Source organism: Ciconia boyciana, chromosome 5 (assembly GCF_034638445.1).
Source record: "Ciconia boyciana chromosome 5, ASM3463844v1, whole genome shotgun sequence".
NCBI lineage: Eukaryota > Metazoa > Chordata > Aves > Ciconiiformes > Ciconiidae > Ciconia > Ciconia boyciana.
This window is the reverse complement of record NC_132938.1, coordinates 37815571-37833876: the sequence shown is the minus strand read 5'-3', so window position 1 is coordinate 37833876 and position 18306 is coordinate 37815571. Positions and strand designations below refer to the sequence as shown.

Here is an 18306-nt window from a genome sequence, read left to right as displayed (position 1 = left end):
ATTTTGTCTGGCCTGCAGGTATTTAGAGGATTGGTGCATTTATTTCCTGCCTGTACAGGTAAGTGGTGTCTCAAGTGTCAGGCCAATCAAAGATGCCACTTTGTTAAGAATTACGTTCCCCAGGTAATGTTGCTGTTCCACTCCATGTGCAATTACAGTATTTGTGCTGTTCTTAAGGCCTGTTCCCAGTAAGTGTCCCTTGTTTGTATTTTTTTCTTTTTATATAATTGCAATATTTAAATCCCTTGTGATTTTTCTTCTTTGTCTGTTTCAACAGAGGGCTGCCCTGGCTTGTGCAACAGCAATGGGAGGTGCACGCTGGACCAAAACGGCTGGCACTGCGTCTGCCAGCCAGGATGGAGGGGAGCGGGCTGTGATGTAGCCATGGAAACTCTCTGCACTGACAGTAAGGACAACGAAGGAGGTAAGATATACCAACTGGATCTTTAACACTGGGGAGAACCTGTTGAGGAACGGAGATTTTACAGTCAGGTGATGAAATACTGCCATGAGAACCATACGCTCATTTTACTAGCTCTTATGGCTCTAAGAATACGCTACGGTATTCAGTGCTTTTATATGGCGTATCAGCAGAGCCTTACAAGATGCTTATGACAGGTGAGATATGTACTTAGAAAATGATGGGTGTCACCTTAGTTTCCCTGCAATGTTCTTTTATACAGGAATAAAACATAGTCTCGACTCAGTGAACTGTATGGAGGGGAAAAAAAAAAGAAAGGAGTTCAGATTTTCAGTGGCCTCACAAGGAAATTATCCCAAGAGAAAAGGCCGAATGGGGAGTTTACATTTTGACCTATGATACTGTTGCTGGAAACAATTGGTTGCCCAACCTACAGAGATCTTATCCCTCCATAGCCTGTGAATGCTCAGATGACTGACAGGATGCTCCCAGAAGTCTTTTTTTTTTGGCTTGCTTTTCCGCAGTCTGTCATTCAGGTGACAGGTAACAATCTGCAGCGAGATGCAGGCAGGACTGTTGACTTAAGGAATCAATCTGCAACCATCATTGTAGGGTAGGAAAGGTGGAGGGGCTGTGACTTTGGTATGACACCAGAGTCACACAAAAAAACACACAAAAACAAGATTAAATGTGAATGCAGTCAAATATTAGATCAGGATAATGCTTTTATTGTCTGTCTTTCTTCCCCATCTTTCATCAACTCTTTTTTTGTTTAACACCTTCAGATTCAGAGCAGAGATAAGAAACCCCATTAGGGCCTCTGGATGATGATAAAGTCATCTGTGACTTTGTTTTTCAGCTTTAGACTGCGTATGCCTTTGCCATTGCTGGTTGGCTGTTTGCTGTCATATCCCAACTGCAGCTGGGATCTTAGACAGCACAAACTATAAATAACAGCAGCATTTACTTCCCGAGGAAAATAAATAACACAGTTGAAACAGTGCTGCTGTTTATTGCTTTACACGTCATTTGATTTGTCATCCTTCTCTGTTACATATTGTATATTTTGAGTCAGTTTTGCACATTTAGGGGCCTAGAGAATCTGACACAATCTGGTATACGCAATCCGAGCTAGCGTGAAGCTGAACTTCTGTATGTAGGAAGGGAGTGAGAGGAACGATTAGCCATAGCATATCCATGCAGAGATGTGCTGTTTGGGGAATTAAGTTCAGGTGGGCCGGGGGATTATGAACATAAGGAAGAAAGAGAAACCTGCAAGCATGAAAGGAGACAAAGCAAGGAGGAGGAGAAACTAGGTTAGAGCATAAACAACTTGGAGGAAAAAAATAGATCACGTAAGGAAAAAAAGGGAAAAAACGTTGAAAGCCCAGTGACAGACTAAAACAGATTCAGTAAACATTAAAGATAATAGAAGGACGTGACATATCAGAGGGATAGTCAAGAGCAGATAACGGAGCAGTGGGAGGAAGAGGAGCAAGGTGAACAGGAATGCATGTAAACAGTACAAGGGAAAAGAAGATGCTCCTTCAGACTGAAAACAATAATAGCTGTTTGTGAGGAAAAGGGGAAAAGGAACAAGGAATTGGAGCAGAAGGATCTAACAGCATGACGTAAAGTTCAAGAAGAAAGAACAATATTGGGAAAAAAAAAAGTCTAATGCTGGTATTTTGTTGCTTTTTTCCTCTCCATTTTTTTATTATTTCCTTTACAGACATTATGCAGCTACGTATGAGGAAGGGATTGGCCAAACAGCTGTTTTGCTATGATTGACCTATATAATGCTATTTGTCCCTGGCATTTCTCGTTCAGTGGACCTTATTTTAATTTATATGCATCAATACAGAGCATGTTCACTTCAGTCTTTGACTAGTGGCTGAGGAGAAGGGTTAAAATGTAACAAATTAAATTAAAAACTGGAAGCATACCACACAAAACTGGGAAAAGAAAGACGTCTTTGCCAGAAACCCACCTGGAAAGAGAAACAGTGTTTCTTCCTTTTCCAAGAGTACTTGCAATCAGCCCACTAATCTCTCGAGCAAGCTATTCAGATTCCAGACAGCTACACGGAATGGCACAAGGATGCCTCTGCTGTATTTGTTTATTGTGGGAGATTAGGTTATCTGAGCACTTATGCTGAATTTATACCGATGACTGCAGGTAGTGTGATTTACATCACACTAGGCTCAGTGGTTATATTGTTAAAGTTATCTTGGTTGTTAGCTAGTTTATATGCTGTGGTTAGTGTTTATGTTTTATCCTACACTGGATAAAATATATTTCATATATTAATATCAGTATAATTCATTAATAACAGTGTCTGCTGTTCCTTTGATTCTTAGCTCTTTCTGGGACTGATTGTTCAAATTCTGTGAACATGAGCGTCCCAAGGACCTCAATGGGAATATTCTCCGTAGGAAATGCTAATGACATCAAGGCATACGTGATCATTTTCCTTTCTAGATACTATTGACATATGATGGGATGATTATTATTCATCTTCCTTTTAATACAGATTTCTGAGAGTCTTGCAGATCATTTCCTTTCTCTTTAAGGATCACTCTTTATTCTTCCATGTGTTTGATTTGGATAATAAAATACAGGATTTTCTTTACATTTTAGCAACCCACAAGGAATGTGTGTGCAACAAGCAGACCTTAGGCTGAGTGAAACTCCATGACTTTGTGGGGAGAGGGGAAGTCAAGAGTCGTCCGTGGGTGGAATAAGCCTAACTTCTTTACTTGGGAAAAAATGTGTCACTATTATACTTCAACAAAGTGGGCCATGTTTTGTCATCACTGTAGGAAGAATAAGCTGTTTACACTTTAGTTTAGGTAGGTCTTTATTTAACAGATTCCTTTGTTAAGTTTGCTTTTTATTAGCTCCTATCCAATTATTAAGAGTAGTTACAGGTTTCCACAAGCAGGCTTTAAGAGATTATTAATATTCTTTTATTACTAAAATGAAAATAAATACTGAATTAAAGCAAAGCGTACTTAGCACTACTGTATTTTTGTAATTACTTGCATAGGCTAGGATAGCCTGCTCCTGATAAGCATTGTCACAGGGTAGTACAAATTCAGCCTAAAGATTACCTAAACCAGGGCCTCTTCTCTGATAGTGGCTAATAGCAAATGCTTAGCAAAAGAATATAATAGGACAAATTTGAACTTACATTTTCTTTGGTATACTAGCAGGATACTAATTAAAGTAGGAAATTACTGCCACAGAATGTTTTGAATGTCGGAAGGGTTGCTAAGTACAAAGATAACCCAAGCTCAGGAAATTTCAGGAAGTTTGTACTTGAATTAGGAGTGATACAGTGACGTGCTCATGTTCTCTGGTTTGTGCTCCAACACTTGCCATTGTTCTTCAGCTTTTTGTTTGCATCTATGGTTGCTGGGGAGTCCTGGGTTGATATATCCGTAGCGCTTATCCACAGTGACTCCCAAGATTTCTTTCTGGATTGACAGCTTATTTAAAGCCCAACACTTCATATTTTAGGCTTCTTCACTCCAACAGGAATGTTGAATTTCAGTATGCTATAAGTATGCTTATAGAGATACTGCAGTAGTAACATTGAACAAGGTCCTTGTGCACTGCTCAGGAATAAATCAAGGGCTATTTCTGCTTTTGTGGCTTTTCCAACGAGCTGCTCCTACAGGCAGTCATTTTTGATGTCCATAATTGAGTACATTCATTATAGCCTGTTGTAAAATTGAGCTATATGAGGATAACTGAGGTTTGTTAATACAGTTTTCTGTCCTTTCCAGCCTCTTGCCTTAGTATGCCACAGTCACCGAAACCGTCCTGGTGGGATGGCCAGCATCATAGCTCCAACATGTATTCTGCCTATGTAGGCACTGAATTTCACTTCATGGAGATTTTTTGTTGCCTAAATATATTATCAACTTATTTACCAAGAATGTGATTTATGTAGGTCCTTGGCCACAATCTCCCCTTGACACTGGCAGAATTTATGCCCAGGACTTAATTTTGTCCCCCTCTTTTTCTTCCTTCCAGCAGTTTTATACATGCCCTTTAAATTCCATTCAAAAGCAAACACGCTCCCTGATACATCTTAATTTTTAGACATCCATAAGTGTGGGAATCCTCTGTCTTGACTCCTCTCATTTAATGTTTTGGTGGTTTTATTAATCTCTCCAAATAAGCAATCTTATCAACAGACCATGCTCCATGGCAATTGTGTGCATTTTGCAACAAAGGGAAAAGTAACATTAGTCAAGATTTTTACAGCTAGGCTTTAGCTTTTGAGGAAGAAAACAATAATGTAGTCATTACATCTTCTGTATATAGAACAACCACTTACTTCTAGAACAAAAAAATACAAAATAGCCTTCTGAGACTGATAATGATTGTCCAGGCAGCTGTAGGAGTTTCTATTTTCTTTATAATTTCACTATCATATTTGAGTGATATAACTGATAAGCCAGTGTTGAGCTAAGTCTCACATTTTTCAGGCTAAACAAAATTCATCAATAATTTTGCAGAGCCATTACAGAAAGAAAATTTTACTCTGCTTCACACAGTGCAATAGAGTACTCAACTTAGTGGTACTAGATAGCTCTAGCCACATAAGTACAGAGAAAGAATGAAAAATGTTTTCTCAAGTTATAAGGAGCCAGATTCATAACCATCCGTCACTCGCCTGGGCAAGTTGCTGATAAACTCCACAGAAAAATAACAAACTGTATCCCTGTATCTTGGCTGGTGAAAATGAGATTCTTTCTCTGATTGATGTTAGCGGAGAGGCTTGTAAAAATGCATTTCCAGCTGATTAGTTCAGAAGGTGTCAATCTCATGCAGTTTTATGACCTGCAGACTATACTCCAGATGTACATTTGCTTTTTATAAACTAACAAAGATGAATGATGAAATTTGAGCATTTCTTTGGCAACTGCACCAGATATTGCCTGGGAGACCATACAGAGATATAAAAACCCAAAACCATGCTTTTAACCATCAGTACCCCTAGCTTTGACACTGATCCAGGCTTCTAGAATTAAAACCAGCAAGGGAGGTCAGTACTTCTGCTAGCAAAGGGTTTCATATTGTACAAGAACGAGAGTAGAAAATCACAAGAGTCACAGTCTATTAGGGGTTGGAAAGGTCTCTGGAAATGATCTAATCCCACCCCCTGCTCAAAGCAGGGTCAACTAGAGCAGGTTGCTCAGGGCCATGTCCAGTTGGGTTTTGAATATCTCCAAGGATGGAGACTCCACAGCTTCCTGGGGCAACCTGTTGCAGTCTCTGACCACTTTGACAGTAAAAAATTTTTTTCTGATGTTTAGACAGAATTTCCTATGTTTCAGTCTGTGCCCGTTGTCTCTTGTCCTTTTGCTGGGCGCCACCGTAAGGTGGTCTTTTTTACACCCTCCCATTAGGTATCTGTACACATTGATGGGATTCCCCCCCGAGCCTTCTCTTCTCCAAGCTAAACAGTCTTAGCACTCTCAGCCTTTCCTCGTAGGAGAGATGTGTCAAGCCCTTAACCATCTTCATAGCCCTTCACTGAGCTTTCTCTAGTATGTCCATGTCTCTCTTGTATGGGAAAGCCCAGGCTGCACACAGCACTCCAGGTGTGGCCTCACCAGTGCTGAGTAGAGGGGAAGGATCACCTCCCTTGGCCTGCTGGCAAAACTCCTCCTAGTGCAGCCCAGGATGTCATTGGCACCTTCTTTGCCACGGCGTGTTGCTGGCTCATGTTCAATTTGGTGTCCACCAGGACTCCCAAGGTCTTCTCCACAAAGCTGCCTGGCAGCCAGTTTCCCCCCAGCATGTACTGGTGGATGGGGTTGTTCCTGCCCAGGTGCAGGACTTCACACTTCTCTTTGTTGAACTGCATGAGGTTCCTGTCGGCTCATTTCTCCAGTCTGTTGAGGTCTATCTGAATGGCAACATGACCCTCTGGCACATCCTCATCCCAGGAAAAATCGATGTTCTTTCTTTTATCTTAAAAAAGTTTAAACTTTGATATACTTAACGATGACTTTTTCATCCCTTTTATTTTCCCTGAACTGACTTCAATGTCAGCCGAGTTAAATAAGAATTTTAGATGTGCAAAAGAATAGAAATCCCAATCCTTTACTATTTTGCCAGTCTTCTAACTGATCCACATAGCACAGCAATCCTTAGAGGAATACCTTTAGAAGATCTCTGTTTACTTACACTCTTTCAACATATGATTGAACAAAAATGGATGATATTTTTCCCTTCAGAAAGAAGTTTTACTCTAAAGCTAGATTATTTTGTGAGAGAAGCAGTCATGGGCTTCCTCCAAGCGCTGCATTGGTATATTTTTCAGTTTAGTGCAGCAAGCAAGCTCTCTTGCTAATCTAAATAGAATAATAAAATGTCTGAGCTATTTCAGTCTTGCTGTTCTTTTGGGGAAACAATTATCAGCTATGTGATACCATATTACATTCATCTAGAAATTTTCTGTAGCTGACATTTCCAGGCTCATTTTCCTTACGACTTTACTTACAGCAAATTAGTAGTTATCAATTTGATCTTGATTTTAATCTTTCACCAAATTAGATTTCCAGTGATGTGACAGATCTAATGCTCATTCTATGTGAATATTTCAGCGCTTAAGCCTAAAAGCACCCATGTGTTTAAATCTTGTTTATACTGGCCAGCATTCCTCATCAGTTTATTCAGAATAAAATCTAAATGTTAAATACAGATTTTGTTCTCTCATACATTTTCATGCAAAATAGTTGTGGAAATTGCCTTTGCCACTAGCAACAAAATCTTTCTGCCAAGGTATAAAGGAATCCACCTTGATAAATGTTGTGAAATATTTAAAGCTACTTGCAGCCTCAATATGCTAAAAAACTTGAGGAAAACAGCAGAGTGGGAGTTACTTGTTTCTTTTCTCTAGCAAGCCAAATAACCTCAGATAAAAGCTACTTAGACCCACCTAAAATGTTTAATATTTATAAGTTAACAGTGTATGCAGAGCCTGAGTGCCTTCATTTTCTGGTTTGTTCAACATGTATCAAGTAAATAGGTTTAATTTATACACGATGCTGAGTGTATTCAGCTTGCATGGATTTCCATGGGAATTTAAGAACTCAGTGGAAACAAACTCTCTTTCCTTAATTGAAAGTGAACTCACTAAAATCTTAATTATTAGTATTCTTTCATACTACATAATTTTTTTAATCTCTCTGCTGGCTGGCTCATTCACATGCAAAGGGGCAGGAGGAAGAGTTTGTTCATTTGTGTGACTTTCTGCCAACAGATGGGCTAGTTGACTGTATGGATCCTGACTGCTGTTTGCAGAGTTCTTGCCAAAACCAGCCTTATTGTCGTGGACTACCTGATCCCCAAGACATTATCAGCCAAAGCCAACAGTCGCCATCTCAGCAAGCTGCCAAAGCATTTTATGACCGGATCAGTTTTCTCATTGGAGCAGACAGCACTCATGTCATACCTGGGGAAAGCCCTTTTAATAAGAGGTGAGCATGACTCATCACATATGCATGAATAGGAAAGAAATTGAAGAGTGTGTGAGATTCACATTTAGGAGAAGATCCACTGTGACTGCAAATTTCATGGAATGGACTTTCAGCAGAAACCTTTTCTCTCAATATATCAAATTGCTTATTTTGTCTCATTTCCTGCAAAATTCAAATTGCTAGTGCCAGTAGGTTACAGAAGGTACTTGCCATGCTTAGTACCTGTATTCTAACAGGGCACTTCGTTAATGATTAAATAAATCTTTATTTAACCAGTTGATTTGGGCTAGCACAGTTGGAAATACATCAAAGCAATGAAAACACTTCAGAAGGAAAAGCAAAGCTGCACTTTTTAAACTGAGCTCACTAAATAATATAAATTATGAATTAATGTAATAGAACTGTTAAGTGCACGACAGTATAATTGCATAAACTATTTGACTGGTGCTCTGTGAAGCAGTAATGACCTGAAAATAAACCAGTAACAGGAAGCAGGTGTCTGGGATCTCACTGAGTGAAGGAAGATGATTTACACTAGAACTACTGCGTTTGCAGTAATTTAACAGCATTAATGTGTTTGGGCACAGCAGTTGATTAAAAGTTGTTGCACAAATGTTCCTTATTGCTCTTTTAAATTTTGTACTTCATAGTCCCTGCAGTTTTACAGCTTGCTTTGATACTAATTGAAAAGCACATTGTTCTTTAAGAGTCTGCCAGAGGTATGACTTACAGTGGGAACATCTAGAGTTTATAAGTTCTTAAAATTCTTCAGTGAATTTGTGGTCTTAGTAACTCAGTACAGACAAAATGAACCAAAGTAAACCCAACAATATTGAAACAAAATTATTATATGTAAATTTCGAGGCATTTTGTTTATACAGTGTAAATTATGTGAACTTGTAAAAGGGTGAGAGTCTCAGGAATTTTTTTTAATGGTAGTTGATACCATGTAGAGATGCATGTGTGTGTGTGTTCGCTCTACTAGCTTTTATTCATTCAAAAGAGAATTAAAAAAAGCAAATTTGTAATTTGGTCCTGCATCTTTTTCACAGTCTTGCGTCCGTCATAAGGGGCCAAGTATTAACTGCTGATGGAACGCCACTCATTGGAGTCAACGTCTCCTTTCTACACTATCCAGACTATGGATATACAATCACTCGCCAAGATGGAATGTAAGTTCCCTTTGAAGCACTTCTAAGTCATAAAGACAGCAAAGGCGTTACTGAAGAGCTGCTTGCAAAAATAAGATGATAATAATAAAATAATAGAAACCAAAGACATGAAAAAAATGATTGACCAAAGTTGTACTTTGTACATTCTTCAAATGTAAAACATGCTGATTACATACTTCAGAAGTAGAAGGGCTTGCTTAATTTAAACGCAGCATCCCAAACTCTCCATTCTCTTAGTGAAGTATTATGTAATATAATTTAATTGATTTCTCCATTGTTCCCAGTAGAGCCGTTCTGCCTTCAGAGCAGTACAATGGAATGAAGAATCAATCTGTAAAATGGAGGCTATGGATGGCTTTGGGAATTTGCTGACTAGCTAGCCCTGTTGTTTTTTTTTTCCTAGGTTTGACTTGGTAGCGAATGGTGGTGCCTCTCTAACACTGCTGTTTGAGCGATCACCATTCCTGACACAGTATCACACAGTATGGATTCCCTGGAATGTCTTTTATGTCATGGATACCCTGGTCATGAAGAAGGAAGAGAATGACATTCCTAGTTGTGATCTGAGTGGATTTGTAAGGCCAAACCCTGTTATCGTGTCATCGCCTTTATCCACCTTCTTTAGAATTTCTCCTGAAGATAGTCCTATCATCCCAGAGACACAGGTAAAGTGTGCTTCAAATAAATAGCATTTTATCACAGACTAGTATTATGCAACCATAATAAAAGAGTGCAAACTACTGTTGAAAAATAATTCTGACTAAATGCTAAGAATTTGCAACGTGATTATTTTCAGACCAATTTATTTATTCTATGGGATGATTTTTAAAATTTCATCTGGAAAAAAAAAAAGGTAAGAAAGCTTGGTGTACACCAGTGTCTGGTTTTATATTTGTTTGCATCATTTAATTTACAGAATGTCTTCAGCAGTCAGGCACTGGCCCATCAAAATGGACACACTATGGTTCATCTGACTTTTTTGACTGCTGTCTTGTTAGAAGTGCACCTCAGAAACTGAAAATGAAAGGTGTTTTTCCACTATATCTGAAAGACCCATACAGTTCAATTTATCTGTTTAGTCCCAATAAATAGCATGACACTCAGATTTTTATAAACTAAAAGAACTCTCTGTAACACTGAGGACAGGCTTACAAGCCACCGAGCATGGGTGCTAATCTACTTCTTCGGAGCTTGTAATACCGAAAGAAAGACTTAACATGAAAACCTTGCTTTAAACAGAAAAAGCTGTGGCTGGAATGTTTTTTCTCTAACATAGATGTATTAAATTCTGCCATCTCAAATAACTAATCATAATATAGTCTTCCTCAACTCTTAAAGCAGAGTTGCATTTTAAGAAGTAATATTTATCTCTGTTGATTTCTGATAAAACTTTTCCGAGTGGAACAGCACTCTTTCTGCCTCCCTCTTTCTCTCTCTCCCTCTCCTTTCTCTCCCTCTCCTTTCTCTCTCTTTTTCTCTCCCCACCTTCACAATATCATAATTACATAGGGCACTCTTTTTCCCATTCACTAAGAAATGTCCGTGTCTCTTCAAGGGAAACATAGAAAATGTATTCAAATGTTTTCATGCAGAGCTCTTAAGAAAAGAGCAAAATCATTAAGGAATTCAAGGTAGGAGCAGGTTTAAAGTAAAGATGTGAGGAAATTACAACTAAACGCTCATACAAATCTAGACTGTGCTAGAAAATTATTGCTTTTATCCTTACTATCATTTCTGTGCCTTTGATAGTTGCAAGTCAATAAAAAGAAAGTATTTGCAAAACACAGTCCACTGAAAAACAGCTCTGATTTACTTATTTTGGCAACAGATGATAGATTTATTTCCTGAAGTGATGGAAAATGGCTTAGATAGATGGGGTATAAATCAAGAAAAAAGTAATAATAAAAGAATGTCAGAAAATACATATTTTCAAAAAACACTTGTAATGTCTAGGTAAACAAGTCATTTCATGAGCAGTGGGACTAATGAAGTCTGGATTCCTACTAATTCCCACCCATTGCTATAATTCCAGCTATCTGCCACATCCAGTCCTTCCCCCACGGACTGCATTCAGCCTTTTTCTCATGGAAGTACCAACTTGGCTACTTCTTCCCTACCTGAACCCTTTTTTTAATAAACCCTAAAGGAACTGACTTATCTCTAGAGATTTCTACTGTTATTTCAAATGTGGTTGAAACTGGCTATCAGGTTTCAAAAGTAGTGAGGTGGGAGGTCTGACAGGCAGGACTGTTGGGTCAGGCTGATTTCCCTAGAAAACCAGCCAGAAGGAAAGATCATATTCTCAGCAGATCCTGGGCAGTTGGTGTTGATGGGTCATTTATGATGAGGTAAAAATAGTACTGTCATTATGTATGCAAAAATCTGGTTCCGGTACTGTGTAAAAAAAACATCAAGGAGTATTTTCTTCTATATTCTTTGCTCATCACACATGTAATCCCCTGCTTTGGCAAGTGGGAGCTGCGCAGCCATGCCTGGGACATACCCCTTTAAGGTCAGGTTCCCCTCAGAAATGCATAATGCTCAACAGTCTGTCTGCCAAAAAATTCACTAAGCTGATAAAAGATGGGCAGAACCAGATTCCATTCAAAACTGTCTGTTCAGCTCCAGAGGAACTGCTGTGGATCTTTTCATAAAAAAGGGGCAATGCCAGTTAAAAGTGTGGGAGACTGGATGAAGGCACGAAGAAAGAAACTGTTCCCCATGTTCCTTCAGTCAGTATTAGTCACCCTGTTCGTGTGGTGTGACAGCACTCACTGTCACGTACTACAGGAGGAAACAACATGCTGCTGTAATCATCATCCCTTGAAGTGCTTCATCATCCCTTGGAGATAACATTTCCAAAAGAGTGTACTTAGTGGCTTATGAATCCCAAATTGATCAGAGGGGGAATTAAAGTCTGTACCAAAGAAGCAGCACAAAAGAAAACTGCAAAAAGAAGGCAAGCAAGGGGAAAGAACAAATGCAGTGGGTAAAGGGCTGGTCACAGAACCAACAGATCATTACTCAAGAGGGATGATAATAAATAACATGTTAACTAAATTTGGACTACTTAGGCATGACTTTATCTACTTTTAATTGCAAGTTAGCATGCTCTGCCTAAACTTAACTAGCTGAGATGAATCAGTGTGTAACAAGAGAGTAAACTGCATGCAGATGAGAGAGATCAGGTTAAGCTGGAGCTGCTTCCATGTGTTAGGTAATATTGTTGCTGTCTTTTTCCTAATAAATGTCTGTTTGCCACATATTGCAGTGTGGTCTGTCAGAAACCCACATGTGAGTCACAATGAGCAGTTCTGAAATTGAGTTTTTGAGGCTTTCCTTCTCCTAAACTTCTATTATCCACTGTTACATACGCTTGCAAGATGCTTTCTGCAGGTCTGAGCGGCTTGTTTCCATCACCTTAAGTGTGTGGGAGAATGAAGACTGAAAAGTTTTCCTTCAAATTATATGTGCAAGCTTGCCCACTTTTTTTTTTCATCTCCCCTGACTCTCTCTCACTACTGGGTAAAATTTATTTACCCAGAAGAATTCAGGGTAAAATGCAGGCCTCAGTGACTTAATAAAAATGATTGTTTGTAACTTCAGGGTGGCCAGATTTTCAGCAAAGAAATTAACTTATTTTGTCATTTAAAAGGGCAGTATAATAGGTTGTCTAGATATTCTGGTATTACATGGAGGCTGCATCCTAGTTTCACTTAGCTAAAATCTCCAGAACTTCAAGTTTATACTGAGAAAAAAGTGGAGATTACTCTTAGAGCCAAATATCTCCATTTATGCGTCCTTGTTTTCCAGCACATCTTCTGGTTTTCTTCTCTTTTGCTTTCTGTTTGAAACTTTATATACACCTCTTGATTTATTCTTTTCTGGACACATTTTTAGGTTTCTATGTGTGTATGGCTTTTTCCTATCCCTCTACTCTGTGGTATCTCAGCAATGTTTTAAGTCTAGAAAAAACAAGTATTTTTTCCCCTTTTCATTTCTCCATGCTTTATATTGATAAGGTTATTTTTTTATAAGTTCATTTAAAAGCCTCAATTCTAGGGGAAGTCTTTTTTTAAAAGGAAAAGATTTTTCCATCTTGAAATGAGTTTCAGCTTCTACTTACAGAAGTATAATTTTAGTACTCCTTGCTCTCAACCTTTGTGTAATAGCAGTAGTTGCCAATATCTACCTGTATCTAAAAATGCCATCTTTACCCCTCTCAAACCAAGATGATGTTACATTTTAATGCAGCAGTTCAGCTGTTACTTGTCGGCAAAGAACCTTTTTCTGACATTAGGGCTAAAGTTTGCACTCATTTGTGAAATTTGTTCTCAAATCCTCTATTGAAGTTGCTCATTTTGCCAAAAAAATCACAGCAATACAGCAGGCAGTTTTCCCCCTAATTGAATTAAATTCCTTATTCAGGGTTCTTAATACCATCAGAGCATGTCACCTGAATCATATTAATATTTTGGAGCAGGAAAGCATTCCAGGGCCTGGAGAGCTTTAGTCCTGCTGTCCAGGAGAGACGAGGAGCCCTGCACAATTTATGTGACTCAGTCTCCAGCTTGAACTCTCAGGATAACAAACTCTGTCTTTGTGAAAATTGAGGTGACCCTTATCTCAGTCCTGTAGGTTCAATATTTCATAGCTGTCCTTCCAAGAAACTTGATCATCTATAAATAAAATGTCAACCATTAGAATTTGGTGGTTGGGCTATAACTCCGTCACCTTAGGGTACCTGCCTTTCTGAAGGTAGTTTGATACTATCTAGAAAAGGTAAAGTACAGACAGCTTGGTTGAGTTGACGATTCTTGATGTGACTTTTATATCCAGTGACTTTCCTGATTGCTTTACAATTGATGTGTTGTCATGGCTTCCGTAGGATGCTCTCTGCTGTGCCTGATGATTTAACTTTTCGGATGAAGATTAAACTGTTTAATTCTCTTTGTAATGCTTGATTCTGGGAGAGAGATTGAGATGCATAACCTTACTTCTACATTTCTAAAGTTCTCAAGAAAATAAGTTACTACAGGGGGTATTTTATGGAAAGAAATAAGTTATAAGTCAGATTTCCAGCAGATATTTGAGGCTTCTGCAGAAACTAATAATAGGGGTTTGGGTTTTGTTTTAAACCTCGCTGAGAACTGCATGAGTGTCCTAGTTTCTAATTTGATAGTAATCCAAATACACAGTGGAATTTCTTGGAAATTGAAACTTCAAGGTGTCCTCTTTATTGCCTGTTATCTCAGCCAAGAGTAATGGAAGACCACCTAAGTGTTTAACGCTGCTCTTCCACTGCAGTTGTAAAAGAAGCAATGGTTGTAACAGGAGACCAGTGAAGTCCATTAAATTGTGTCCTATTACAAGCATATTATTTCTTTTTCTTCTCTTGCTTACAGAGACCTCCATCTGTTAGACTAGTTTTAATGTGTGGTATATGAGAGTCCTGCTGATGTCTTGAGGAGGAATTTGTCTTTTGTTCCTAGGTCGTTTGTGTTTTTCCTTCAAAGTCTTAGAAAAGGAATATGTTCACAATCACTTATCACTTAGAGAGAGGGGGGTTTGTTTGTGTAGAAAAGATTTGCTTGTTCTCTGGCTTAGATACTGTGCATTTATAGGACTGAGGGAGAGCAGACTACATTCACTGTCCTGATTTTGGCTGGGATAGAGCTAATTTTCTTCCTAGTAGCTGGTATAGCGCTGTTTTGGATTTAGAATGAGAATAATGTTGGTAACACACTGATGTTTTAGTTGTTGCTAAGCAGTGTTTATATTAAATCAAGGACTTTTCAGCTTCTCATGCTCTACTGACTGAGAAGGCTGGAGATGCACAAGAAGCTGGGAGGGGGCACAGCCAGGACAGCTGACCCAAGATGGCCAAAGGGCTATTCCATACCATATGACGTCATGCTCAGTATAGAAACTGGGGGAAAGCTGGCCGGGGGGGCTGCTGCTCCAGAACTGGCTGGGCATCGGTCAGCGGGTGGTGAGCAATTGCACTGTGCATCACTTTCCTTTTATATTCTTTTATCATCATCATCATCATCATCATCATCATTATTTGTTGTTGTTGTTGTTATTGTTGTTGTTATTATTATTATACTCCCTTCCTTTTCTGCCCTATTAAGCTGTCTTTATCTCAACTCATGAATCTTTCTTTCTGGTTGGTTTTTTTTTTTTTCCTTCTTTTTTCCCTGATTCTCTCCCCCATCCCACTGGGAGGGGGAGTGAGCAAACAGCTGTGTGGTGTTTAGCTGCCTGCCAGGTTAAACCACGACAGTCCTTTTGGCACCCAACATGGGGCTCAACAGCTTGAGATAACAACCAATCTGACCATAGCACATTAGAACAAATTAGTTATAAACATTCATTATATTAGTTTGATAGTCGCTGGTCACAATGTTCATTAATTTGCTCTCAAAGTTGTTGTGCTTGTTCTCAGAGTTGTGTTATATAATACCTTACTTGCAGTATATGTTCCCTGTTGTGCTGTTTATCACCTCTGGGAGCTGGGTCAAGGTTATCATTTTGCTGTACTTTGTAACACTGGCTTATGATATCATAAAATGGCTGGTCATGAGACTAATCTGGTATTGGTACTCAGCATTGCCATCATCTCTGTACTTCGGGAGCCATCTCTCGGAAGCTCTTAATAATTACACTTTTTCCCTTTTCTCCTTGGAGAGCCAGTTTACAGGGGAGACACCTTCCTTCACCTTCCCCTTCTCCTCCAGGCTAGTTACAATAGCTCTTGAAAATTTTGAATATCCTTGGGATGTTCAAACCGGCATGTTCCTGTTGCTCCTACTCCAACCCCAGCGACAGGCACTGCGTCTTCCCCAGCCCTGACAACAGGCACTGCAGCTACTCCAACCCCTGCAACAAGCACTGCAGCTACTGCAACCCGCACGACAGGCACTGCGTCTGCTCCAAGCCCCACAACAGGCACTGCAGCTGAACCAGAGAACCAACCCGTGCTGGTATCAGTCGCCCCTATACACAAGAAGAAATCTTGGAAGTGAAAGTCAGATCATTTAGTAAGGGATGATGAAAATGCAGGGCTACCACGAGGGAGGAAGAGGAAGAACTCATAAGCAAGACAGAAACCACCCAATCCCTATCCCTGAGTGAGCTGCGAGATGTGCGAAAAGATTTCAGCCATCGTCCAGGCAAGCACATTGTCACCTGGCTGCTCCGACGCTGGTAGCCTGGAATTAGAGGGTAAGGAAGCCAAACAGCTGGGATCCCTTTCTAGGGAAGGGGGCATTGACAAAGCGATTGGAAAAGGGGCACAAGCCCTCAGCCTCTGGAGGTGACTCCTGTCAGGCATGAAGGAAAGGTATCCCTTCAAGGAAGATGTTATATATCACCCAGGCAAGTGGACCACCATGGAGAGAGGTATCCAGTACCTGAGGGAATTAGCTGTGCTGGAGGTGATTTATGATTACCTGGACAACGAGCAGTTACCCAAAGATCCAGATGAAGTCCAGTGCACATGACCCACATGGTGGAAGTTGGTACAGAGCGTACCATCTTTGTATGCCAACTCATTGGCAATACTGAACTGGAAAGATGGAGAGGGACCAACGGTGGATGAATTGGCTGGCCAGCTCCGGCAATACGAAGAAAGTCTCTCTTCCTCCCTTGTCTCGGCTGTGGAGAAACTGTCCCGGGAGGTCCAGCAACTCAAAGAGGATAGGTCCTACTTTCCATCTGTATGGACCAGTATCTCATCTATTAGGAGGAGGTGTTCCTCTGCTGAAGGGAGAGGATATAGTGGATACACACCACAGGGCACCCTGAGGTTTTACCTGTGTGACCACAGAGAGGACATGAGGAAGTGGGATGGAAAATCTACTTCAACCCTAGAGGCATGGGTACGTGAGTTGGAAGGAAAAACAATCACCAAAGGGTGTTCTTCCAGGAAAATTGCTGCTCCAGTTTCCAGTAGGCAGTTCCCCAGACAGAGCAGAAGGGCTCATCTCACTTCTGATCTTAATGAAGGGACTTCTGACTCATATCTACAAGAAATGAGTAACAAATACTATGATCAGGACTAGAAGGGCCCTGCCTCTAGCCAGCTGGAGGAAAGGGACAACCGGGTTTACTGGACTGTGTGGACTTGAATGGCCTGGCACATCAGACCCCCAGGAGTATAAGGCTCTAGTAGACACCGGTGCACAGTGTACCCTAATGCCATCAAGCTATACAGGGGCAGAATCTATCTGTATTTCTGGAGTGACAGGGGGATCCCAACAGCTAACTGTACTGGAGGCTGAAGTGAGCCTAATTGGGAATGAGTGGCAAAAGCACCCCATCATGACCGGCCCAGAGACTCCGTGCATCGTTGGCATAGACTACCTCAGGAGAGGGTATTTCAAGGACCCAAAAGGGTACCGGTGGGCTTTTGGTATAGCTGCCTTGGAGATGGAGGAAATTAAACAGCTGTCCACCTTGCCTAGTCTCTCAGAGGACCCTTCTGTTGTGGGGTTGCTGAGGGTCAAAGAACAACAGGTGCCAATCACTAGCACAACAGTGCACCGGCAGCAATATCACACCAACTGAGAGTCCCTGATTCCCATCCATAAGCTGATTTGTCAACTGGAGAGCCAAGGAGTGATCAGCAAGACTCAATGGCCCTTTAATAGTCCCATATGGCCAGTGTGAAAGTCTAATGGAGAGAGGAGACTAACAGTAGACTATCGTGGCCTGAGTAGAGTCATGCTGCCGCTGAGTGCTGCCGTGCCGAACATACTAGAACTTCAATACGAACTGGAGTCAAAGGCAGCCAAGTGGTGTACCACAATTGACACCGCTAATGCCTTTTTCTCAATCCCTTTGGCAGCAGAGTGCAGGCCACAGTTTGCTTTCACTTAGAGGGGCGTCCAGTACACCTGGAATTGACTGCCCCAGGGGTGGGAACACAGCCCCACCATTTGCCAGGGACCGATCTAGATGGCACTGCAACAGGGTGAAGCTCCAGGACATCTGCAATACATTGATTACATCATCATGTGGGGCAACACAGCAGAAGAAGTTTTTGAGAAAGAGAAGGAAATAGTCCAAATCCTTCTTAAAGCCGGTTTTGCCATAAAACAAAGTAAGGCCAAGGGACCTGCACAGGAGATCCAGTTTTTAGGAATAAAATGGCACGATGGACATAGTCAGATCCCAATGGATGTGATCAACAAAATAACAGCCATGT

The 18306-nt window shown here is 40.4% G+C and overlaps 1 protein-coding gene across 9 annotated transcripts in view; it reads left to right on the top strand.

The window, feature by feature from the left end:
- Positions 1-18306, top strand: part of TENM3 (teneurin transmembrane protein 3) — a 503184-nt gene that overhangs the window by 431131 nt on the left and 53747 nt on the right. For all 9 annotated transcript variants that reach the window (XM_072861207.1, XM_072861209.1, XM_072861205.1 and 6 more), the window contains 4 exons: positions 278-424; positions 7707-7923; positions 8976-9095; positions 9499-9760. In XM_072861207.1, coding sequence (XP_072717308.1) covers positions 278-424; positions 7707-7923; positions 8976-9095; positions 9499-9760 — 746 coding nt within the window. The remainder of the gene's footprint in view (positions 1-277; positions 425-7706; positions 7924-8975; positions 9096-9498; positions 9761-18306) is intronic.